Consider the following 25,208-nt stretch of genomic DNA (forward strand, 5'->3'; position numbering starts at 1 on the left):
CCCCTTTCACAAATGTCAATTCCTATCCCTATAATACAGTCTTTAAATCTGCCTAAATGTGAAATTAAGAGTCAGGTTTTCTATAGTAAAATCCCATTTCTCAACCTCAAAAAGCTGTTTAAAAGGTGAAATTAATGAAAGCTGCATAGATTTGATTTAAGATTGTTCCAGTAAATATTTCTGCCGATCAGTTCCCCATTTCAATCCAAAGTCTCATTCTAGTGATTATAATGAGAATTAATTTCCAAATCACTTCAGGAGATACAATATCATGAGTACAGACAATTAAATTTTTATGAGTATTTCCCCAGGGTGTCAAAAGAGGATTTGACTTTAACTGAGTTCAGATTTCTTGCCAGTCACGACATTTTTATTATTATTATTAATTCACTGTTTTGTCATCCAGTGCCCCAGGGCAAGAATCTGATTTTACAAGGTGCTGCAGAAATGCAGAACAAAAAGATGGCCTCGGCCCCAGAGAGCTGACAATCTCAGTATGTTATTTTTTCAGGTAGAGGTAAAAGCAGTTTAAAATATAATGAGGCAAGCGTTTCTATGGGTGATAAGTTTTATTGGTTCAACTACATAGTTAGGAGAGATTTAGCTGAGCTTTCAGGCATAAAGTACCTGAAGTAGAACAGTGGTCCGTGCAAAACTCCATTCCTCTTGCCTATTTTCTGGACCAGCTACAACATCACTCTGGCACTATGTTTAAAAGAAATTATCCATTTTGAGAACAGAAGCAATTTCCTACAATGTAAGTGACAAATCACACCGGCTAAATATTAAATGTTGGATAATGAGGATTAAAAGAAAAATTCACAAAAAACTGAGCTATCCGTGTATTAAAATTTTCTCCCAGAGCACTCATTAAACAATTTTGGATAGCAAACAAGTTCATTAGTATTGCATTCTGAAAGGAGACAGCACACAAACAGGATTAGCAGCTCAATACACTGATTGAATTCTTCACAGGTAGTTGCTCATTCAGCTCAAATCAATATACACCTTGCTGTGTAACACAGTAACGTCATCTCCTATGCTCAAGTTATTGTGTGTCATATGCTGTGGGACTTTGGGCATGCATACGTTGCAGTCGTCATTGCAGTGACTGCAGAGCAGTATAGGCGTGCTTAAACAAACTTTAAACTAGCTGGGGGCAGTTTAGCCATGGCAACATGGAGCTCTCAGTGGAAGCTAATTTAGCCATCTCTATAACTATAATGCACGGGTATCCTGAGAAAGTTTTCTATATAAGGAATTGGTTAATTCCACAATATATATTTATATTTTCTTAAGGAAGGAATAGTTACATGCATAACACAAGAGTAATAGATCTAACTACAATTCTTTGTAATCATCATTACTAGCCTAACTCAGGAACTGGTTTCTGTTGCTTATCATTCTAATTTTGCAAAAGACAAGTAACGCATTTGGAAACCTTGGCTAGGTTGCAAACTTACCATACCTGGCAGCAAGGCTCTCAAACATGCTGCCCTGCAATATGCCTGCTGTAACGATAAAAGTTATAATTTAGAGATGCTCCCTTACTTATAACACTATAGAAGTTGGGAATTGGAAGATGGTCCCTCAGTTCCGGTAGTCAATTAGAGGAAGATAGAGGGTCTTTAGTGGTTGCATACTGCACTACAGTTAGTTTGTTGCTTAATGGTTTTCATTCATGTATGCCTGTGTTTACTGAACCCTGGACATGTCTACACAAGACACTTTACTGTGGAGCTGACTAACTAGCTCCACAATAAAGCATCACTGTCTACATGTGCACTGCTATTAGGCCAGAGTAGGGTTACTATATGTCTGGATTTTCCCTGACATGTCCTCTTTTTGGATCCTTTAATCTTCATCCTGATGGTATTTTTTAAATCTGAACAAATGTCAGGGATTTTGCTTAGTTCTGCTGGTGGGAGCAAGGGGAGGGCAGTTGGAGGCATGGGCACCATGTGCGAGTGTGTACACAGATGCATGTGACTGGCATGCAGCCAGACAGGGTGGTGGGAGCATCCTTGGCAACTGGACACAGGCAGGTTGGGGGGTAGGGGGGGAGGGTTGGAAGGCCAGGGCTTGAGGACTGTCCAGGGGATGTGTGTGGTAGGGGTGTGTGGAGAGGATGGGTGTGTTTGGGGGCCAGAGCCTGCTGGTGCTGGGGGAAGCTGTTTGGGGTCTGGGGCTGTAGTGGGGTGGCGGGGAGGTACCTGACTGTCCAGAAGTGGAAGGGGGGACCCTTAGGGGGCAGCGGGGAGCTCTGTGGCTGGGTCAGCAACACCAGGGTTGGTACCCATGCTTGCAGGGGTGGAGAGACCAGGAGACGCTGCCTGGGGAGGAAGGGTGGCGTGGCTAGGCCACTTGGAGCAGCGTGGGAACCCCAGCCCAGGGAACAGGGTGCCACAGGCCTCCTCTCTTTTTCCCTTCCACCCACACTGGGGCTGGACTTGCTCCACTGCTGCCCACAAGAATTGGAGCCACTGCACTCTGGCCCAGTTGGGACAGGGGCATCTGGAGGCTGGGGGGAGCAAGGGACTGTGGGTCAGGAGTGATGGGCACTGGCAGGGCTGGGGTGGGCAGGCTGTGGCTTGGAAGTAGGGGCATGGAGGGGTGGGAGGATTGTGGGTTGAGATTGTGGGGCACTGGCAGTGCCAAGGGGCTGTAAGGGGCACCAGCATGGCCTGGGGGAGTGGGAAACTATGGGCAGGGAGTGAGGGGCACCGGCAGGGTCAGGATTTTTGTGGGTTGGGAGTGAGAGGCAGCAGCAGAGATGGGGAGCTGTGGGTTAGGAGCGAGGGTCACCAGCCTAGCCTGTGGGGATGAGGGACTGTGGGTCAAGTTTGAGGAGCACCGTCAGGGCCAGGGGTTTTTTGGGTCGGGAGTGAGGGGCAGCAACAGGGATGGGAGGCTGTAGGTTGGGAGTGAGGGGCAGTGGCAGGGCCAGGGGACTGTGGGTTGGGAATAAGGTGTCCTCCTGACATGTGCCCTCTGTTTTGGAACCCTAGTCCAGAGTAAATAGTTAAATCTGCTGTAGAGTAGTACCACCCAAGTTCTCTTCTACAGCAGAGTTATTTAGTGTGCTGCTCTGCATGCGTAGATGGTGACTGGGGCTGGTTGGGACATGAGTGTTACAGTACCTGCCAGTTAGCCCTGTACTGTAGCACCCTTGGGCTCCCATACACATGTGCAGAGCCTGCTCCGACTAATTAGGATTAATCAAGTCTGCTGGAGCACAGAAATTGACTCACTCTGGTAGCCTCCCATGTCACATGTATTAGCGTCCCCATGGATCTCTGCACTGAAAAAATGGATGTGGGGTGCTTTGAAATGAAACAAGTTTGATACGCTTTATTTCAAAGCACCCTGCTGCCATTTTTTTAGTGAGGGGAAGCACTGGGACACTGATACACATGACGTGTGAGTGCTTTTAATTAGTGCGGCTCACTAATTAAAGCACCCAGTGCTGTGTCCTGCAACATATGGAAAAACGCCCTGTGTGCCTGAGCCAGCTCCTCTACAGAATGATGATCCAAGAAGGAGCAGCTCCGGGTTGTCAGGCTGACCTCTTCGGCCTCTGTCCAGCTGGGAATGCTCCACCTTGACTCAGTGTGCTGTGATCCCAGGTATACATGTAAAAACTGTGCCTGGGAGCAATAAACTCTGGTGTGAACTGTGTCAGAGTTTATTGCTTCACATTAATAACATGTATAGACATGCCACCTGTGATCACTACACATGCTACTTCTCAGCTGAAAGCAGTGTAATGGGAGGGTGGGGGGCAGGTGGTACTTGAGACAGAGTAATTAGACCTGATGGATGACAGTATAAATTAACCTGCCCGTAGCATTGTGTGAACTTGGCTGCACAGCTTTTGGTTGAGAGGCAGTATATGTGGAGCCACAAGGTATGTCTGAGGGAGTCTCTGCTGATCATGGTAAATTTGCAGACAGGGTGGTCATGGAAATCCATCACCCGTCTCTGTTTCCTGACTCGTATGGAAAAAAACTTTTAGAGGCCTTGCTTTCCTTTATTCACTTTGAGTTGCACTGGCTTATTTAGTTATAAGTGTATACTTGAATTATTTAAATGCTATGCCTGCGGCATGACACAGAGAGGTTTCCTACACATACATTTGTTCTACAGTTCAGTTCTGTTAAAAATGTAAATCTGTCTGTCTCCTGTCTTATGGAAATTTACCTGAAATCTTGGTTCCCAAGAGTTACTGGTACATATGCCAATATGATTAACCAATTTTTGTGAAGGCTTCCTATTTTATTGTCTGCCAGTGTACAGATATTCCCTATGGTATAGTCATAAATGCTTATGCTATGGTCTGGTTTAATTTTAAATGTCCCAAGAAACAAGTTTTCTACCACTTCCTTTGGGAGACCAAACCACAAAAGCTACAGAACTCACTGTTAAACAATCAGCCTACTCTTTGACTGTAGCAATCATTTTGTAGTGACAACGGGAGGAAATGCAATCGTCCCAACAGATAAGACTGCAAATACTTTTGCTACACAGTACTCAAATTTAGAATGTGTGTGTTTTTATATTGGCATTGTGTCTAATTATTTTAAAAGCTGGACAAATAGCTTAACTTCTCTGTGCCTCAGTGTCACCTTTGGAAAACTTGGGATAACAGTTAACTCCTTCACACTAATGTTTCAAAGATAATTTACAAAACATACAGTGAAAAATGTTATATAAGCAGTACATCAATGAAAAATATTATTGTTGTAAACCAAAGTGCATGAAAATCCTTCCTTCCTTCCTTCCTTTTTTTTCTTTCTGCAATTGCTATACTTGGCCAAAAGGACAGAACGTAAAAGCAACAAGGGGGTAAACAGATTTTAAAAAAATTACCTTCTCAAAACAATGAAATGAAATTAAAGAAGTCCCAAATCAAACAAACCAAAACAAAGCACTAGCACATCTTCTTTCAGACTTAGGAATTAAGTCTTTTATGTGGGGTTGTATTTTTCTGTAACAGTGGGCTGGATTCCAAAATAAAAAGCACCAGAGATTTCATGAGAGAACCCATTCTCAGAGGATTTTTAGACCACTTTTTATGGTTCCAAATTCAAATAACCTTTGGTTACTTATTAAAATAGAGCCATCCTCCATGTTTTAGGCCTGATCTAAAACCCATTGAAATCAATAGAAAGATCCTCATTGATCTCAGTGGGATGTGCATCAGGCCTTTTTTGAGATTTATCCTTCATCAATTTATTTTTTTTTTCCATTTGATTTCGCCTCAGAATGGGTTTTCCAACAAGGATACATGCATCTAAATGAGACCAAGAGCTGCATGTTTGGGATAATTGATTTTTCGTGGCTTTTGAAGGCTATGTTATAAAATAGCTTATGGTGAATGCTGGCTATTTGGGGTTCTTTCTCTAAATGACTTTTAGAAAAATTAAGATTCTAATCTTTTTAATCCACAGGACTAAATGAATATCACTTGTGGAGTCAGAGGACTACAGTTTAATAAACTGCATTTACAGACTGGATGTCTGTACATTTATGGACAGACCATACAAAACCAGCCTAAAAAGTCTGTAAAAATATTTGAGCTGTTCATTAAAAAAAAAAGAAAGAAAGAAAATAAGTAACTGGAACATGACTGAAGTTCCCTCATCAGAGGCAGGTGTTCAAGGATAGACAGAGCAGAGCAGTGCCACAGGACCCAAGTACAGAGAGTAAAAAAGCCTGAGGCTAAATTGATTCAGTGTTTTGATTCAGGAAATGCAGCCACATGCCTTCAGTGGCTCAAGTCAGAAGCAGGGGAGTGCTAGAGCATGGCTGTCTGGTATGTAGCCAGTATGGGCTTTGTGTTCACTTCCTTTTCCTGCTACCTGTGAGGTCTCTGGGATTTGCAGTTTATAATCACAGCAGCAGGACTCTGCAGGGTTGCTGATCACTTCCTTTTCCTGCTTTCAGGGCTAGGGACAGACATTCAAAAAGCCTGTGCCTGAATTGACTCAATCTTTGCAGGTTAGTCTAACCTGCAAAGCTTGAACCAATTTGTAGGTGGATAGACATTCCCTTTTCATTCTAGGAATGTATGCACATGCCTGCAGTGGCTCAGGCTAGAAGCTAGGCAGCAGGGGTGGGGGGGCACTAGAGCAGGCCTTTTTTCCCTTCCCTTCCAAAGTATTGAGCTGAGGGGGGTTTGGCCAGGCCCCAGCAGGATGCTCTTTTTATGGAGGGGTTCCCCCCATCCCTGACCAGCCCAGCAGGGAGTTGATAACACGGTGTTTATCACCCCTAATTCAGTGTTTATTAGCCCATTTTAGAAAACAAAAGGCTCTCTGATTAGTTCAAACTTGTTTTAAACAACTTTTTCCAAGGAAGTAAGGGAGGGAAATTACCAGCTACCTGTTGATTAGCTCCAAAAAGCCCTAAGATGACACTGTCCTGTCTGCCTTTGTCTTGTCTCCCACAGCACGGACCATAGCCAGCATGTGGTATGCTAGCTAAGGCTGAGAGGTGTCTGTAAGGCAGAGGGGAGCAAGAGGAAGCCAGGCAGATGCCCTGTATCTGCAGTCTCTGCCAGAGCTGCAGCCAGGTAGCAGAGGGGAGGGGCCAGCCCTGCTGGGCTGGAGCAGAGCCCCACCCAGAGTTGCAAAGCATCTGGGATGCTGGAGGATTTTGAATTAATTTAAACTGGGAGGGGGTCTGGGACAGACATTGCATAAACCGGTTTGACCCAAATCAGTTAAGTTTGATACTACATTCAACCAGGTTTATCTCAAACTAGTTTGAGCCATTTTCAAACTGTTCTATGTGCACTGAACATATGTTCTGTTACAGGTTTAAATCAGTTTCTAATCACTTAAACCAGTTTATGTGTAATGTCTATCCCCAGACCAGGTGCCTCTGAGATTTGTAGTCCACAGTCACAGACAGCACCAAGTAAACAAGGCAGGGCAGCTCTATACTCAGGGGAAGGGAAGTTTAAATCCTCTCCCTAGCCCCATATTCTGCAGGGGTTTGCCAGGGGGTGGGGGTGGTGGGGACAGTGATCCAGCCTATGAGGCCAGCAAGCCAGCCCTCACTGCTGCAGTTAGGGAGCAGTGGGGCAGGGTCATCCCTGCTCTCTGGAGCAGACAGCTTAGCTCAGGCCAGGGCTGCCAAATGCTGGGATGTTGGGGGACTCTGATTTAAAATAAACCAGAGAAGGACTGGGACAGAAGTTTCATAAACCAGTTTGACCCAAACCAGTTAAGTCTGGTACTACATTCAACCAGGTTTATCTTTAAACCAGTTTAAGCCATTTTGAAACTGGTTTATGTGCACTGAACTTCTATTCTGTTACAGGTTTAAACCAGTTTCTGATCACTTAAACTTATGTGTAACGTCTGTCTCTAGCCCTGGTGTCTGCATGGGAGTACAGCACCTTGCAGGAAGTACACTTTCAGGACTTTGTATCCTGTTGCTCCTTCCCATAGCCATGTGTTGGTGGTGCTGCTGCTGCTGCTGTGTTCCTGCCTATAACAGTATTGGGTCACAGTAGTCCTTCAGTAGGGGGGTAGGACAGTTGGGAGAAATGCATGGGGATACAGATAAAGCACAATGCAGGGTGCAGTTAGGAGCATCAGGGTTTTGCAGTGAGTTGGTGTGGGGTCAGCCAGTGTAAAACCATTCCTTCAGTCAAGCAGGATTGCCAATCCAAGACTCTTTTTTTTACTGATAATCTGCAAACTTTATTGACAACCACACTTTTAAAATTATGTTTGGTGTTAAACCCTAAATTTGAACCTGTCCTTGTCTAGGGCCTGGTAGAAGGGTTACATTTACGTTGGGTAAAACATATTAGTGAAAAACAGTGAAAAAAGGTTTGGTTGTTGGTAAAAAAAAATAAATAAATAAAATGCTGTGATTTGGCAACCTTGACAATTGCCACCCAGTGCTGTAGATTCCTATGGCCAATGGTTCTCCTGAGGTGCAAATTCAGCAGTGAAGGCAGAGAGCAGTGGCTGAAGTGTTGGCAGGGGCTGCACAGGTATCAAGTGAAGTGTGGCATAGGAATGCACCAGCAGCAGGTAGGAGGAGCCTGGGGGCACTCCCTCTTTGGCCTCTGATGCTGCATGCCACCAATCCCTGCATCTGCTGCAGGTCAGATCTGTCATATGTATTCTAGTTTACTGACCTCTACTCTGAAATATAATTGTGAGGCCAGTGGAAATTAGTTCACTTGCAGATTATTTTAATAGTATAAAGTTTTATAGCATAGTTTAGTTTCATTTCTTTAGAAAACCCCTTGTTGTCAAAATGTGTGTGTGTATGTGTGTGTGTGTGCATGTTGTTGGGTAGGCGGGGGGGAGGGGGGTTGTAGAATTATTTTCTTGCTGAACTTATAGTAATTTTTAAATTTTTGAGCACTAGCTTGAATGCATTCATTCATTGTAGAGATAAGTAATCCAGGTGCTGTAACATGAAAGCCATTCTCTTTGATACTTTTTATTATACATGTATACGTCAAATGTGGTGGCAAAACATCCATCAGATACAGTATTTTATTTGATTACTTGGATGTTTACATGCAGAACAGATGATACCTCCTAGATCCTATCAGAAGGAACTGACTGGCTGCTCATATATATAATACTAGCCAATTGCCCATCAAGAATGAGGGGGGTGGGGAAGCAGGGTGAGGCTAGTACTGCTGTCCTCACCCGCCTGCTCTGGCTCTGCTGGGGGAGGATGGGGACGGTGCTGCCATCACAGTGGGGACTGAGAGGTGGTAGCAGTGGAGTATTAAGGGTCCCTGGTGCCCAGGGGCCAGCACCTCCATTTGTGCCCCCCTGGGACGATCCGAGCAGGGTGTGGGGCCAAGGCAAATCAGCCTGTGGGGCCCTGCCTCCCATTCCACGGCATGTCCACAGGGGAATTACCAGTGCGGCACACTGGCTGCGGGGGGTGCCGGCCAGAATTTCCAGCTGGAATAGCAGAATAAGCCCACAACCTGCCAGGCGGGTGGGAGGGCCACATGGCAAACACAGGCCATGGCTTCCTACTGCCCCATCGGTACGCCACTGGGCTGGCTGCTCCATCACTGCCTTCTGCAGGGAGCCAGGCTGGGGGAGGCGAGGCCAGAAGTGCTGGCCTTGCCCACCCACTCTGTTCCCTCCGTTGTTACACAAATTGCCAATTGCTCAAATTACGAGCGAAACTTTATAAAGGGGCATAAGGCAAGGTGCCATGTTTATTATGATTTTATTATAGGGTGCAGCATGATATTAAGAATAGCCATCTCTGAAGAAGCCTATCTTGTGAAGATGTCATACTAATGATATGCTAACATTTGTTTGGCTTGTTCTGAAACTTTCAGGATTTCTTTACCCAGATGCAATATAGAAATACTGTGCACTTGTGTGTTATTATGAGTGGCAGTGGTTAATTGGGTTATTTGCAAATTTTGCATCAGAAGGTTGAACAGGGTTGTTTAACTGACTTTTATGGAAACATTAAAATTTAGCAAATTGTTATCTTTTACACCTATATCCTGAATTATTTGTTTCATGAAATAATACGTGAAATATGGAGTTTGAATAACAGTGACATTACACATACATTGCTGCATGGGAGAAAATGAAGCATTTTTCCCTTGTTAAATAATTTGTTTGAGTCTTACCACACACAATTCATTTAATCAAAATACAGTTTGTGCTATTATTCAATTCATCCCAATAACATGTGGATAGTCTGTTACTCTGGAATAAGCAGGGTTTTTCCAAGAGTGGTAATGTGGGACATATCCATTGATTATCAGTCTATTTACCACACATCTGATGATGAACAATTTCGTTTTGGTCATTCAGATATTTGCCAATTAAATGAGGGGTCTAAATGTGCTTTCTTTGAACAAATGGGAGGGTTATGAATGACCACAATATCTCTCGGTGTGTGTTTGGTAATGCTTGAATTATCTGCACACTTAAGAGACCAGTTAGGGAGGTTACACACACTTTTAAAGGTAAGGGTTTATTAAAAAAAGAAAAAAAAAAAAAAATCAAACAACCTAATATGCAATAAGCAAAGCTAAGTTAAAATATTATGACACACAAATATATTAAAAATGGAAAAACACAACAACCAATACAAATTAACACGTTTTCCTTTATTGATGTTTAACAGCCACTAGTCTTTTAGTCTATAGGTGTTATTGGCATCTTGTGGCTTTTAGATAAATTTAATACATTAAATTTCATATACCACTGAATATTTTTAACTGAAATACATGTACTTATTTTGATTTTTTTCTAATTGTATTTTATATACCACTGTACCAAGACGGTTAATGATACGCACTAGTCCTATTCACTTGGAATCCAAAGTATGTTTCTTTCTATTCCAGTTATAAATACATAACTGATCATTAATTTCCCATAAAATGGGTTGCCTTTTTTTTAAATTGTGCTAATCATTTATACGCGTCGTAGTTAGTGGTATCTCCCACATCATTAAATTGATCTATGTTTATTACCAATGGGCCGTCCATTTTGTATTTTGCTTTAATTAATGAAGAGTTTCCTTACTTTTTTATGCAAATACTGATGTGCTAGGTTTATTAACTTTTTCTATGAAACAATGGGTTAATGCAGTTTTTCCACACATCCTGTTATGTTGGTGTTATAACTAGTATCTAAATACAAATGAGATTTCCTTTACAGCCTTAAAAAAACACTTTATCAGGTTATTTACTAAAAACACACACACTACTTTTTTTACTAAATGCTATTTTGCTAAAGAAGTAAACTTTACAACTTAAAACTTTTATATGAATTGCTGTTTTTTGTTTTAAAGATTAGAACGACTTTCCAGTCCTTCTGGATGGAAGTGTTCTGGTTTGGGATCCACAGATGGATTTAATTTTTAGAGAGAATATTACTAATAATGTTTATTACATCTTTATGATGTTCATATACATTTAAACTTTTGCCAACTTAGACTAATCCAAAAAATAAACAAAAACAACACAACAGGACAAACAGCACAAAACAGACAAAACAATTTTGCTGTGATGATAAAACCATGGCTTAGGTGAAGAAAATGCTGTTGATGGCCTCATAGTTCTTTTAGTCACCTTTGCTACTAGACTATAGCTTCTGCAAAAGAGAGAGAGCAAAGAAAAACAAACAAACACACACCAACCTGCCAAGGAAAACTCCTTGCAGTCAAATATTATTTATATTTATACATTTACAGTGCTCACATTTACCAAGTTTTTATAAACACCTTTTTTTTTTTTCTTTTTTTACCTTAACATGTTGTTAACACTTTCCTTTCTAAAAGATTTACACTATTTTTGAAGAGTGTGGGGAGGTTAAAAAAAAAACTAAAACATTTCTCACCCTCTTTACCAATGAGATTGCAGATATTTATTTCTAGCAGTTTTTCTGCCTTACAATACACACACAGAGCAAACATACAACACTCCTTCTTATTGGACCAGCGATAGAAGTTGTTCTTAATTTAAACAGACCACAGCATGACCTCAGGCACTCTGAGATCAGGACCTAACTTTTTTTGTTTTTAAAGCAACTGTATCTTTTTCACCTGCTTTAAAGCGGTTATTTTTAAAATTACATTTTCACTTTTTTCTTTTACCTGGTCTAGCACTTAAACTCTGTTAATCTCTTATTTTTTCTTTCCTTTCTTTTTAAACACTTTCCACATCTCTCTCTCTCTCTATAGCAGCTGCCTCCCAGCCCAGTTTTCTACTTTCTTCTATTTTTTTTCTTTGGCCTTTGCTAAAGGTTTTTCTGTTGGGGTACACTCTCCCTAGCCTTTTCCCAATTAAGGGTAACCCACAAGGTGGTGGAAGCTAGGGTTTTAAGGCGCTCTATATTCACCCTTGCCCATTCCCCAGGGTGATTATTATGCTGCATTTTGCAGAGACTACCCTGCTACAGGTAGCTTTACCACACTAACCACACCCAGGAGGGTGGAAGTTTGAGGTCATACCCGGGACTAAACTTTTTACTCTCCTGTTATGGTCTTCTTTAATTTTTATGGATGCATTTTCTCACTTCTGGGTTTCCTGGCTCCTCCTTGGACCAGTTGAGATTGCAGGCTGTCGGCTCTGGCAGCTCTAACAGTGATTTTTTCTTTGTGCCCCTTCTCTGGACTGCCAGATCACTTGGTCTTTTAGGGCCTTGCAGATCTCTCTCAGATCTGTCTCTCTCAGCTCCCCTCAGAGCCTCTGAGCTTATCCCCAGTTCTTTTCTGATCTAACCCCTTCTGGACTCTAAGGCACTGACTCTGCCTCAGACATCTTTTAGACTGAGTCCCTGGCTTTCCATGCTCTCACAAACTTTGGGTGGGCTCTGCTCTTTAGCACCCATTCTTAATTTTTTTCTGTGCTCTGTGAGCCTGTTCTCAAACACTTTTAGAGATCTCTTACTTTTCAGCAGGTTTCTGGATCTATCAATGTTCTTTTAACTCTGATGGCAATACTTTTTCTAGCAGATTTCTCTCTCCAGCAACTCTCTAGAATCCCAACACTTCTAGGTTTGACCTAACTTTCAGTTTTCATTTCTTTTAACAGATCTGAACCATAACCTTTTCTGGGCTACAGGCTTCACAGTTTGTTCTCATCAGTGGCTCCTTATTGCTTTGCTTTCTGCAGACCCATCTATACAGCAAATCTCGATTTCTCTCTCTTTCTTACAGCTGCACACTTTGTGTTGGCCTTGCCTTTTACGTACCAAAAACAATCTTTGTCTTTTTTCCTCACAGACACACAGTCCAGTAAGCTCCATTCTAGCTCTCTCCAAAAGACCACAGGCGACAAATTGCACACCACACACAATTCCTTCAGAAAAACTTTTCCTACCTTAAAAAGGAACCGTCAAACTATGTCTCTGCAGAGAAAAAACAAAACATGCTTCTGATAAGCTCACTGCTCTTTCCCTGCTCAGAGTAACTTAAATAAATTCTGGGCACTGATTTCTTTTTACACAGATGTACCCTGATGTTTGCTAAAACTAGCTGTTACACTCTTGTAATGATTTTTAGCTTTTCTAGGCTCTTCACTGTTCCTGGAGAGGCAGGGGAGAGAAAGAACTAAGTTTTTCCTCGCTTCTAATCACAAATTAGGCATTGATGCCTACACAGTCAGATGGGTCACACATTGGCTGGAGGGCCACACCCAGAGAGTGGTGGTGGATTGGTCTTTTTCGACCTGGAGGGATATGGGCAGTGGGGTCCCCCAGGGCTCGGTCCTTGGGCCTGCATCGTTAAACATCTTCATCAGTGACTTTGGACGAGGGGGTGAAAAGCACCTTGTTCAAATTCATGGATGACACTAACATGTGGGGAGAAGTGGGCCTGCTGGAGGAGAGGGACAGGCTGCAACTAAATCTGGACAGGTTACAGGGGTGGGCAGATGAGAACAGGATGGGATTCAACACTGACAAGTGCAGGGTACTGCACCTAGGGAGGAAGAACCAGCAGCATACCTACAGGCTGGGGAGCTCCCTTCTCATCAGTGCAGAGGCAGAAAAGGATCTTGGTGTCATTATTGATTCCAGAATGAACATGGGCTGCCAATGTGAGGACATGGTCAGTAAGGCTAACCGCACCTTGTCATGCATCCACAGATGCATCACGAGCAGGTCCAAGGAGGTGGTAGATGCACCCACTAGGTGCAGAGGACTTATGTTCTCCCCACAGGCATAGCAGTGCAGGGACAGGAGACTTTAGGGTTCCTTAGCATCTCTTTACTACCCTATGCAGCTATGTTGGGGGTCGCAATATCATTGTTGAACCAAAAGCTACTCAGCAACTGGGCATTCCCTGAATATTTCAGGTGTGCTTCTATTCTGATCACTTTCAAAGTGAAATGCTATTCCCCATTTCTCCTTCTCCCCCCCATTTGCTTCCTGTGGGATTTTTTATTTGACAAATAACAACATTTACAAGGAGTTGGGCTGGGAGCAGGATAAAAAGTGAGATGACTGAGGACAATCCAGAAGGAGAGTCATGACAGAATTGAGGACTCAGTGATACAGGTATCGGCCAAACACTTACAAGTAGGGTGATGAGCCCATGCAAATGTAAAACATAGAGCCATAGGAGGTCAACATCCACCTTACTAACCATTTTAGGGAGGCTGTATTGGAAAGGAAGAGAGGCAGACTGAGGCAAGCAGCAGCCTCAGCAGAGTCAGATGAGGATGTGGCACCATCAGGAATGGCTGGCTAGCTCACACTGAACATCTGCCATGATCCAGCCTCCGGGAGAAAAGGCAGCCCTTTGCTGCCTATACACAGGAATAAGCACCATGCTGTGTGGCAGATGGGGTGGGCTTGAAGGCTTGTTCAAAAGAAGAGCTGCTGAAGAGAGCAGGATGGGTGAAAAAAGTTTGGTTTGCAAGCTTCATCCGAGCCTGCTTGAGACTAATGGATGAAGGCTGTTGCATCGACCCATAAACCCATTAAGTTCTGACCTCTTTATAAACTCAACCATGAATGGGTTGGGGTGAGGGGGAGGGAGGTGATTTAATTAGCTGGGCTGAGGCTAATAGTGTCAGCCTGTAAGTTGAAAAATGATTTTTCTAGCTTCTTAATGAGGTCACAGATTGCCATGCTACTGCCCAAGAATATTCCTAAAGGCATCAAGGTGCCCAAGTTCACACAAGTCAGGTACCATTTCCAATGGGATTGTTTGATGGGCTTTTGGATGTCAGGATGCAGTTGTCCATGGACTCTTGAAGTCTTTTTCATATACAGGGGACATCACAGATGGAACATGAGGAATCAGGCCAGAGACCACAAAGGATATCAGACTACAACCAGGATCCTAGGCATGGGTAGCAGGAGGAACAAGGGACTGGCTCTTCACATGAATTAAGTACTCCACCACAAATTCCTTCCATGCTATCAATTGTATTGTGGAGGTGTGTGTATTGGGGACCACAAGTACTCTACTCCCAGCTTAGTTGCAGTCTGAAAGCCCATGGTGGCCAAAGGAAATGCTACAAAGACACATTGAAGACATACCTCAACAAAACTGATGCCAACATCAGGAGCTAGGAGGACCTGGCTGCTAAGTGACTTCAAAGACATTGCAATTTCAGCCAAACAACAGCCATTTTGAGGTAAAGCATCTTTCCCTTGAAGCAGAGAAGAGAATGAGGAGGAAGGAAAAGGAGAGAAATCCTGGCTTACGGTGTACTCATCCCTCCAGAAAGATCTGCAACTTCTGTGGATGTGGGTCAAAGACTGAGTCTTAAGTCACCTCAAGACTCATCAATAAATCATGGTAGAGGGACACACATATTGCTTTTTTTTAATTAAATGCTATTTTGCTAAACAAGTAAACTTTACAACTTAAAACTTTTATATGAATTGCTGTTTTTTGTTTTAAAGATTAGAACGACTTTCCAGTCCTTCTGGATGGAAGTGTTCTGGTTTGGGATCCACAGATGGATTTAATTTTTAGAGAGAATATTACTAATAATGTTTATTACATCTTTATGATGTTCATATACATTTAAACTTTTGCCAACTTAGACTAATCCAAAAAATAAACAAAAACAACACAACAGGACAAACAGCACAAAACAGACAAAACAATTTTGCTGTGATGATAAAACCATGGCTTAGGTGAAGAAAATGCTGTTGATGGCCTCATAGTTCTTTTAGTCACCTTTGCTACTAGACTATAGCTTCTGCAAAAGAGAGAGAGCAAAGAAAAACAAACAAACACACACCAACCTGCCAAGGAAAACTCCTTGCAGTCAAATATTATTTATATTTATACATTTACAGTGCTCACATTTACCAAGTTTTTATAAACACCTTTTTTTTTTTTCTTTTTTTACCTTAACATGTTGTTAACACTTTCCTTTCTAAAAGATTTACACTATTTTTGAAGAGTGTGGGGAGGTTAAAAAAAAAACTAAAACATTTCTCACCCTCTTTACCAATGAGATTGCAGATATTTATTTCTAGCAGTTTTTCTGCCTTACAATACACACACAGAGCAAACATACAACACTCCTTCTTATTGGACCAGCGATAGAAGTTGTTCTTAATTTAAACAGACCACAGCATGACCTCAGGCACTCTGAGATCAGGACCTAACTTTTTTTGTTTTTAAAGCAACTGTATCTTTTTCACCTGCTTTAAAGCGGTTATTTTTAAAATTACATTTTCACTTTTTTCTTTTACCTGGTCTAGCACTTAAACTCTGTTAATCTCTTATTTTTTCTTTCCTTTCTTTTTAAACACTTTCCACATCTCTCTCTCTCTCTATAGCAGCTGCCTCCCAGCCCAGTTTTCTACTTTCTTCTATTTTTTTTCTTTGGCCTTTGCTAAAGGTTTTTCTGTTGGGGTACACTCTCCCTAGCCTTTTCCCAATTAAGGGTAACCCACAAGGTGGTGGAAGCTAGGGTTTTAAGGCGCTCTATATTCACCCTTGCCCATTCCCCAGGGTGATTATTATGCTGCATTTTGCAGAGACTACCCTGCTACAGGTAGCTTTACCACACTAACCACACCCAGGAGGGTGGAAGTTTGAGGTCATACCCGGGACTAAACTTTTTACTCTCCTGTTATGGTCTTCTTTAATTTTTATGGATGCATTTTCTCACTTCTGGGTTTCCTGGCTCCTCCTTGGACCAGTTGAGATTGCAGGCTGTCGGCTCTGGCAGCTCTAACAGTGATTTTTTCTTTGTGCCCCTTCTCTGGACTGCCAGATCACTTGGTCTTTTAGGGCCTTGCAGATCTCTCTCAGATCTGTCTCTCTCAGCTCCCCTCAGAGCCTCTGAGCTTATCCCCAGTTCTTTTCTGATCTAACCCCTTCTGGACTCTAAGGCACTGACTCTGCCTCAGACATCTTTTAGACTGAGTCCCTGGCTTTCCATGCTCTCACAAACTTTGGGTGGGCTCTGCTCTTTAGCACCCATTCTTAATTTTTTTCTGTGCTCTGTGAGCCTGTTCTCAAACACTTTTAGAGATCTCTTACTTTTCAGCAGGTTTCTGGATCTATCAATGTTCTTTTAACTCTGATGGCAATACTTTTTCTAGCAGATTTCTCTCTCCAGCAACTCTCTAGAATCCCAACACTTCTAGGTTTGACCTAACTTTCAGTTTTCATTTCTTTTAACAGATCTGAACCATAACCTTTTCTGGGCTACAGGCTTCACAGTTTGTTCTCATCAGTGGCTCCTTATTGCTTTGCTTTCTGCAGACCCATCTATACAGCAAATCTCGATTTCTCTCTCTTTCTTACAGCTGCACACTTTGTGTTGGCCTTGCCTTTTACGTACCAAAAACAATCTTTGTCTTTTTTCCTCACAGACACACAGTCCAGTAAGCTCCATTCTAGCTCTCTCCAAAAGACCACAGGCGACAAATTGCACACCACACACAATTCCTTCAGAAAAACTTTTCCTACCTTAAAAAGGAACCGTCAAACTATGTCTCTGCAGAGAAAAAACAAAACATGCTTCTGATAAGCTCACTGCTCTCTTCTGATAAGCTTACTGCGCTTTCCCTGCCCAGAGTAACTCAAAGTAATTCTGGGCACTGATCTCTGTTTACACAGCTGTACCCTGATGTTTCCAAAAACAAGCCTTATGCTCCTGTAACAATCTCTATCTCTTCTAGGCCCTTCACTGTTCCTGGAGAGGCAGGGGGCAGAACCAGGTTTCCCCTCACTTCCAATCACAATTTTTCTGCCACTGCCTAAGCAGATGTCTAGTAACATACCTTGTCTCTTTTTGTGCTACTGGCTGCCTTTTTTTTAAATTTTATTCTTGGCGCACAGGATCCCGAAGTAGCTGTCTTACATTTCTTTAAACGTTTTTTATCTCTTTGACGCTTCACTGCTTGTGTAACACTTTACTTTGCCATAAGTTATACGTGTAACTTACAAACTTCACAGAAAACACACAAGTGCTCTTATAACTATCTATAAAACTTAACTCTTCCCAAGGACCCTGTCATTTACACAGCCTTTCCAGTAGAGAGGTGACTTTCTCTGCTCTCTCTTAGCTTCCTATTGAAAACACAGTGGGAGGGTCTTACTTAATCCCAAGCGTACCACAGCATGTACTCGTATCTACTACTCTGCCTAACCCAGACAACGTTTTCTGGTCAGCGGTAACAAACCATCTCTCCTGCACAAAACTTACAACCCTAGTCACAATTACTATACAACTCTACCTTACTACAAATTTTAGCTAACTCCTTTAAAATGCCTCCTAACAGTTAGTTAGACGGAGGAACAGATTTTTAGTAGCCTCCTATAAAAGCCACATTGCTGCAGCCTCCTTTTTCATGGAGTGTGGTGGTATAGTATATCTCTGCATATAGTTCTTAAATTTGTCTTCTAAGTCTGCAATAGTATATGCATCAGATACTGCCTGCTCAGTCTAAGGACTATGTCCAAACCGCTGCAGCACTTTAAAAAAAAAAAAAAAGAAGACATATCTTGCAGATATGTAGGCAGGGGATCTTTGACATCTTTCACATCTGCCTCACTCTTTACTGTTTTTCTTTTGAACATCTTAACTTCCATCTCCTGTATTTTTCTTACTGCTTAAAGTTAGTTACTGTTAGTTACTACTCAAATCCAGTATACAAATCCATAAAAACATGCCAAAAAGTCCAATTTCCAAGATAACCAAGTCCAAAAACAAAACTCAAACCAACACAATGGACCCCTCTCTATAGGCAGTCTGGACTACCTTGGTAGCCTATAACCCACAAAATGAGCTTCTTAATTATCCACAACCCACAAGGTGAGCTTTCCAAGTTAAACAACTTGTCCAAGTATCCAAGTATTCCTCTATTTTTCTAAGTGGTCGGTCTAACCCGAGACCACTATACCCAGCACTTCTACCACCGGTCGGTGTGCTCACCTTAAGATAGACAGACAAACACATATACAGACAAAACTTACCATACAGATAACACACAACTGATCAATAACCTCAACATAGAACCTTATTCACCCCCACATGCATTCTCCACCAAAAATGTTACACAAATTGCCAATTGCTCAAATTACGAGCAAAACTTTATAAAGGGGGATAAGTCAAGGTGCCATGTTTATTGATTACATGAGTTAGTCTGTTCATGCTACACCATCTCCACCATCATGGTGGCACTCTGCTGTGTCACTATTGACCCCTCTTATCCAGAATGCTGCTGGAGCACTCTGATTGGTTGCTTTAAAATGAAATACCATGATAGATAGATAGATAGATAGATAGATATCTTAGAAGTGTTTCATTTTAATCATGGAAAAATGTGGATTTTAGGTTACTTCTTTTAAACTGGAAATTGGGGATTTTTTTAATCAGAGAAAACCAGGATCCCTGTTTATTATGGTATGACACAGAACCACTCTGGGGAAAGAAATTTAGTTTGGAAGCAATCTACCTGTGCTTATGTTGGAAAACAGAGAACTGGGAAATGGCTGTAAGGGGAGACTTGGAAGCTGCAGGAAACTCCTAGAGAAGTGCAGCCTCTTTGCTGGAGGACTAGATCGCAGGCTCTGACCCTCATCCTCAGCCAAAGAGACTGTTTGCATGGGCCCTGAACCTAAGGTGACAGAGAGCAAGAAAGGGCCAGAAGCCCAAAGACTGTGTGAGCAGACCCAGAGCTTGAGAGGACAATACCAAGGTGGAAGGAGCCGATGCCTGAGAGGTTGAATCTGGGGGTGGGGTCCAGAACCTGACGTTTGGGGCAGTGGACCTGACTTAGGGGCACAGCCAGAATAAGAGGGAAAAGCCAGAAAGCCAAAGCCCAGACAGAGATTTACAGGTTGAAGGACCAAGCTCTGTGATGGGGCCAAGGAGAACCCTCTGAGGCAGTACGCTTGAGATAGAGAGACTGTGCAGTGCAACAAAGCTCTGAATCGAGCTGGCCCAGTTGAGCTTGAAAAGAAGCCAGGCAGAGAGGGTGCCCAAGTCCACTGAGTTCTAAGGGCAATCTTCCTGTTTTGCCTTTAACATCAAGACATGGCAGGAAAGACATTGGGGTGGGTCCCTGAGAGGTCAGAGGGGTGAGTGGTGTTGGAGGGGGATCCAGGTGGTCACTAGGTGGGCCATGTAGCCACCCTCAGGGCCTGAACTGCTACAGTTGGGCATGCACTAGTTTACATTACAGCAGTGCAACAATATTAATCTCATCATACTGCCTAGGTCTATGTAGTCAAATGAAGGTGGGATTGTAGTTTGGGTAGGCATATTAGTACTAGGTTTAATCTGTTGCATGTAGATAACAAGACTTCTGAAAACATGGCAGGAAGTACTCCAGAGTGGGCTTAACATGCTGTCAAACACTGTATGCCCTCGTGTCCATTCTGTGCTAAAATGGAACTCCCACATCTTCACAACAATTGTTACTAGGGCTGTGCGAAACTTCGGCCCCTGATTTGATTTGGCAGAGATTTGGCCTGATTCAGTGGCCAAATCTCCGAATCAGATCAGAGGACCCTTTAATCTCTCTGAATCAAATTGGAACCCTCCGAATCAATTCAGAAAGATTTGGAAAGATTCGGAAATTTGGACATAGACAGCTTTAAATGTTTTTCCTACATACCTCTAGGTAGCAAGCGGCTAGTGAATGCTGTGATGCTGGGACAGATGGAGCATCCCACAGGAGCATGGAGGGCTCTTCAGCATGCTCGCAGCAAACCCGGAAATGGACCAGAAGCACTGGGGGGGTACCCGGGATTCCCCCCGTGGCTGATTGCCAAGCTGGGGGAGGTATGGGGGGACCCCCGCATGTTCCCTGGTGGACCCAGGTTTACTGCCAAGCACGTGGCCCCCCCCCGCCAGTTCAAGAGCCTGGCAACCTGAGGTATGTAGAAAAAACATTTAAAGCTGTGTCTATGGCCATATCCCTGATTCTCAAATCTTCAGATTTGGATTCGGCCAAATCGAATTGGGGACAGTGATCTGAATCAATGAATCGAATCACTGTCCCTGATTTGGGCTTAATCCAAATCAAATAGGGCCCGTTTTGCACAGCCCTAGTTGTTACCCACACCTGTAAAGTACTGTGAGATTTTCAAAGGAAAGGTACTGTTACAATCTGATGACTATATATGCTAACTAATTATTGATTATTTTACTTTAATTTGTCATTTGTCTGTCTCACTAACAAAGATAGATAACCAGCATTTTGATTCACAAGTAAAAAATTACCACGTAGTCTATAATCTCTGTAAAGTTACTTAACTACCAGCACCTCATAGTCCAAATATGAACACCACCTTATACAAATACTACTTGAACAGAGAATGCCTGAATAAAAATGACACTGTATGAAGAGTATTTATAGTAATATTAGGATAATATTAGGATATGGACTTGTAAGCATCTTCTAGAAAATGTTTATAATTACACAATTTATATCATAAATTGTTGTTGTCATGCAGCGGCTTCTGTGAAATAGGATTTTATCTTTTTTTCCCCCAACCTCTCATTAATTTTGAGGTAAAATATCTACTATTCAGGAACAAACAGCTCTTACAGAAAGAGATGAATATTTCTTCCTTGGGTGCTTCAGTGTACTTCACGTATGGATCAGGGTGTCTAATAAAAGTATATCTCATTTAACAGGACCATTGCCAACTATTTGGTGTGGAGGATGGTGTATTCAAGAATATTTAATCTTAGCAGACGCTTTCAATATAGGTGGCTGGAATTTTCTCGGGTAAGTTTTTCAGTTTTTATTATACATAAGATCAGTAGCACTTTCTACTACTCAGATTGACTGACAGCTCCCATTATAAGGTTTTGTTTTCAGTATAACTTTGCCAAAACTTAACCATTTTCCACTTAGGGGAATATGTCAGTCAGAACAGTTTAAGCCATTTCTGAGTAGGAGGCTAGTGGAAAGTACGTTACTTTGTCCATACTAGGGAATTCTTGAGACTTTTCCTTTGAACAACTCTAGTACCCTCATCCTTTAAATTTGGCAGGGGTGTGGTTTGTATGAAGGAAGTGCCCCTTGTCTTACCTGTAAAAGGCTGCCAACAATTGGCTGTGAGATAAAACTTTGGAACAAGAACACTTAAAACGTGTGCAGTAGAGACATCTTTGATTTTAGCAGACACATCTCTAAAAGGTTTTACCCTCACTGAACATGCCCAAACTTCTTCCAGCCCCTAATGCTGGCCAGACTGCAGAGCCCTCTCAGTGGAACAGCTGAGCCTAGTCAGAAGGACTTTTTCTGGGATTGCTGCTCTGGGCCAAAGTGGAGTTAGCCCTGATGTCTCATTAATTACTATTGACATTTATATAAGAATAACTGTAAACATTTTTAAATTTAGGAACAGTTACAAAAGTAGGTCAAAATTGGGATTTGGCCCTGGGAAAGGGCAGCCTGAAGTCTCATTGCCCTATGAACATCAGAATATGACTGAGAGCCACAGTCTGGTTCTTGGTTCCCGCTTGTTTCAGAGGGAGGTTAATGTGCTGTCTGTCCATGCAAATAGATTTCTTCCCATGCCACACTCGATAAGATGGGGCTTTTGGGCGAGATAAGCATGTGAGAGTGAGAATTAGCTAACCCACAGGGGCTGCTTTCTTCATGTAATAAATCTACATGTGATATGTACCTGGCACAGCGAAGTGGGAGTTTTATACTCCCTGCCTGAAATGAAGAAAATGACTAATGATCTTGCTCAGAATATATTTAATAAATAGTATTTGAGCAGCTATAGAGTTAGTCAGACTCTTAAATAATAATCGAGTACTTTTTTTTTTAAATATGGGAAGTGATGCCAATGTTCTTCTCTAATGACAGCTATTTGAGTATGATACAATAAATAATGTGAGTAACTGGCTCTCAATTCCTAGTTATCTGTGTCCTTTTTTGAGGTATTTCTTGGTAGGCAATATATATATTGCTGACCATTAACTAGCCTGGCAGGATAATGTTATAAGAATGAACATTTTTCCACATGGCAGAAAATTCCCAAAGGGCACCCTATGGGTTTAGTGACTATATTTTTTTGACACACTAAATAGCTGTATGTGTTTTTCTGTGTATGGTCCTGGAGAGTGGAAACAAAATATCTAAATGGAGTTGATGCAGCACTTTCCAAAATAACACTTGCAAAATTTCTTGTCAGTAGTGTGTAGGCTTTGTGCTGCCTTTTTTGCATTGTGGCAAATTCTGTCCATTGTGCATTTTTATGAGGGCCCCTCCTGTATCTTACAGCTCATAAAAAGAAAGTGGTATCTTCTGCAAATTGCATCAAGATGTATTTTTTCAGGGAGATGCTTATACTGTGGCACTTAGCAGATATTATTTCCATCGAACAGGTAATGTTGCCTGGTGGAAATTGCTGCTCCATATGGCCTGCTTTGCATTCACAGAGCAAGTTAGCCAGAGGGGAAAAAAACACAAGAGGGGCTGGAGAGCTGCTGGCAGGGGCTGTCATTCCCCCCATTACTCCCTTTAGCTGTGCTGCTAATGGAAAATGAGCTCTGAGCTTACCAGTGGAGTGATTCCTATGACTCTTGTGCAGAGCAGGGGGAGACCTGTGCAAAGGGTAGGGGAGGCAAGGGGTGGAAAAGAGTGGTAGGGCTCAAACTCTCCTGGGACACCTTACATGGTGCTTTTGTGTCTGTGTTTTTACTTTTTCCTCAACACATTCCTACTGTGTGCAAGTAAAGCATGTCATGTTAAGTGTTTGTATACTTCAGCTCTCACAGGGAGCAAGTGCTAAAGAGCTCCTTAAAAAAGTATCTTTCAAGAGTGGAGTCAGATGCTCACTTGCAACAGTTGTAAATCATTGGACTGCAGTGACCTATTCATGTTAGTATGTGTTAGGAGATAACCCTCCACTGACAAGCAACAACTTTGCCAAGCCCTAAGAGCACTAAACACATGCTAAACTGCTTGAATGCATGTCAGCTCACATTTTAACTGCCCATAATAAGTGTTAAATTGAATATGTGACACCACCTGAAGGCTGGTTGGGCAAAGGGAAACGAGGTAGTGAGTCATTGTGACATCTTCTTAAAACACTGAAGTACAGCAGCATTTAATCCCAGAGAAGCCCTTTGCAGGAAGGGGTGGGTGGGTTGGGGGGGGGGTAGGTGAGACAAAAAAAACCCATCCACCCTGGGATGCTGGAGGACCTAGCCAAACAATATTAACTTATCTATAGCATGCCGCATATTCAAATTAAAGTGTGATACAAATAAGCTGCAAAGATATTCTACATGTAATAAGTAACATTTTTGTGGCTGGATCACAATTATTAAAGCTCAAAATTGGGTGATAAATTGCTTGAATATCAATCATATTACAATTTATTGCTACATTAACACATTGATTACACTTTAAATGCAACTTCTGCCAGGGGCCTATAAATCAGAGCACAAAACCTTGAATGAATGGTAAAACAAGATTGTATATAGGGTCATGTCAAAGTCCTTTGCAGTGATGGATACAATGGGATTGAATAATATCATTGTTTAGATCAGAGCCACAGTGCATTAAGTACAGCATAGACAGACAGGACCCTGAGGGCCTATCTACACTGCATTAGATAGTGCTAGGAAGGAGTTCTTTGAAAACATGCCTCATCTACTCACTCCTGCTTCAGGTGTTCAGCATGCTGAAAAAATGTCCTGTCTATGCTTCATAGTGGTATTGGGTATGCCCAGTGCTGCTCATGAGCACATCAAAGGCTGGGATCCTGAGAACATCACTGGGCATGCCCTGAGCTATGCTAAAAAAAACTGACACTTTCCAGTATTTGGCATACATTGAGTAGGAGTGAGTGGTTGGGCACTGATGTGGGATGGTAATGGGACTGCTCCAAAGCAATCTGACACAGACTAACTATGCCTCATGTATCCAGCAGTACCTGAAGTATACAAGTGTATTAAAATAAGATGGCTAGCCCTTTTTCCGGTGATGGGAGGCAAGCAGAAAACACAGCTTTTATAGAAAGCAGAGGGGCTTTTTCATAGGCTCTGGAATGCAGCATCCCTATATGCTAAGAAATGTATTTGCTTATTGGATTATCAGTGTCTCTACTCTGGATATGTTAGTTCTAAGTGGTTGGTGACTTTTGGGGAGGACAGCAGTAAATTGGCTTGTAGAACTCTAAATTGTGTTACAGAGCTGCACACCTTTGCAGCCCTGTGTGTTGCTCACAGTCCACTCTCACAAAAATAAAAATAGTGTGCAATCCAAAATGCACCACTCTTT

General features: G+C 42.3%; 1 protein-coding gene across 1 annotated transcript in view; it reads left to right on the forward strand.

Moving 5' to 3' along the window:
* Positions 1–25,208, forward strand: part of PHEX (phosphate regulating endopeptidase homolog X-linked) — a 184,643-nt gene that overhangs the window by 58,928 nt on the left and 100,507 nt on the right. Inside the window, exon 10 of the mRNA XM_006033924.3 lies at positions 21,596–21,689. Coding sequence (XP_006033986.1) covers positions 21,596–21,689 — 94 coding nt within the window. The remainder of the gene's footprint in view (positions 1–21,595; positions 21,690–25,208) is intronic.

The sequence above is a fragment of the Alligator sinensis genome, unplaced genomic scaffold, assembly GCF_000455745.1.
Source record: "Alligator sinensis unplaced genomic scaffold, ASM45574v1 scaffold926_1, whole genome shotgun sequence".
In the NCBI taxonomy this organism is placed as follows: Eukaryota; Metazoa; Chordata; order Crocodylia; family Alligatoridae; genus Alligator; species Alligator sinensis.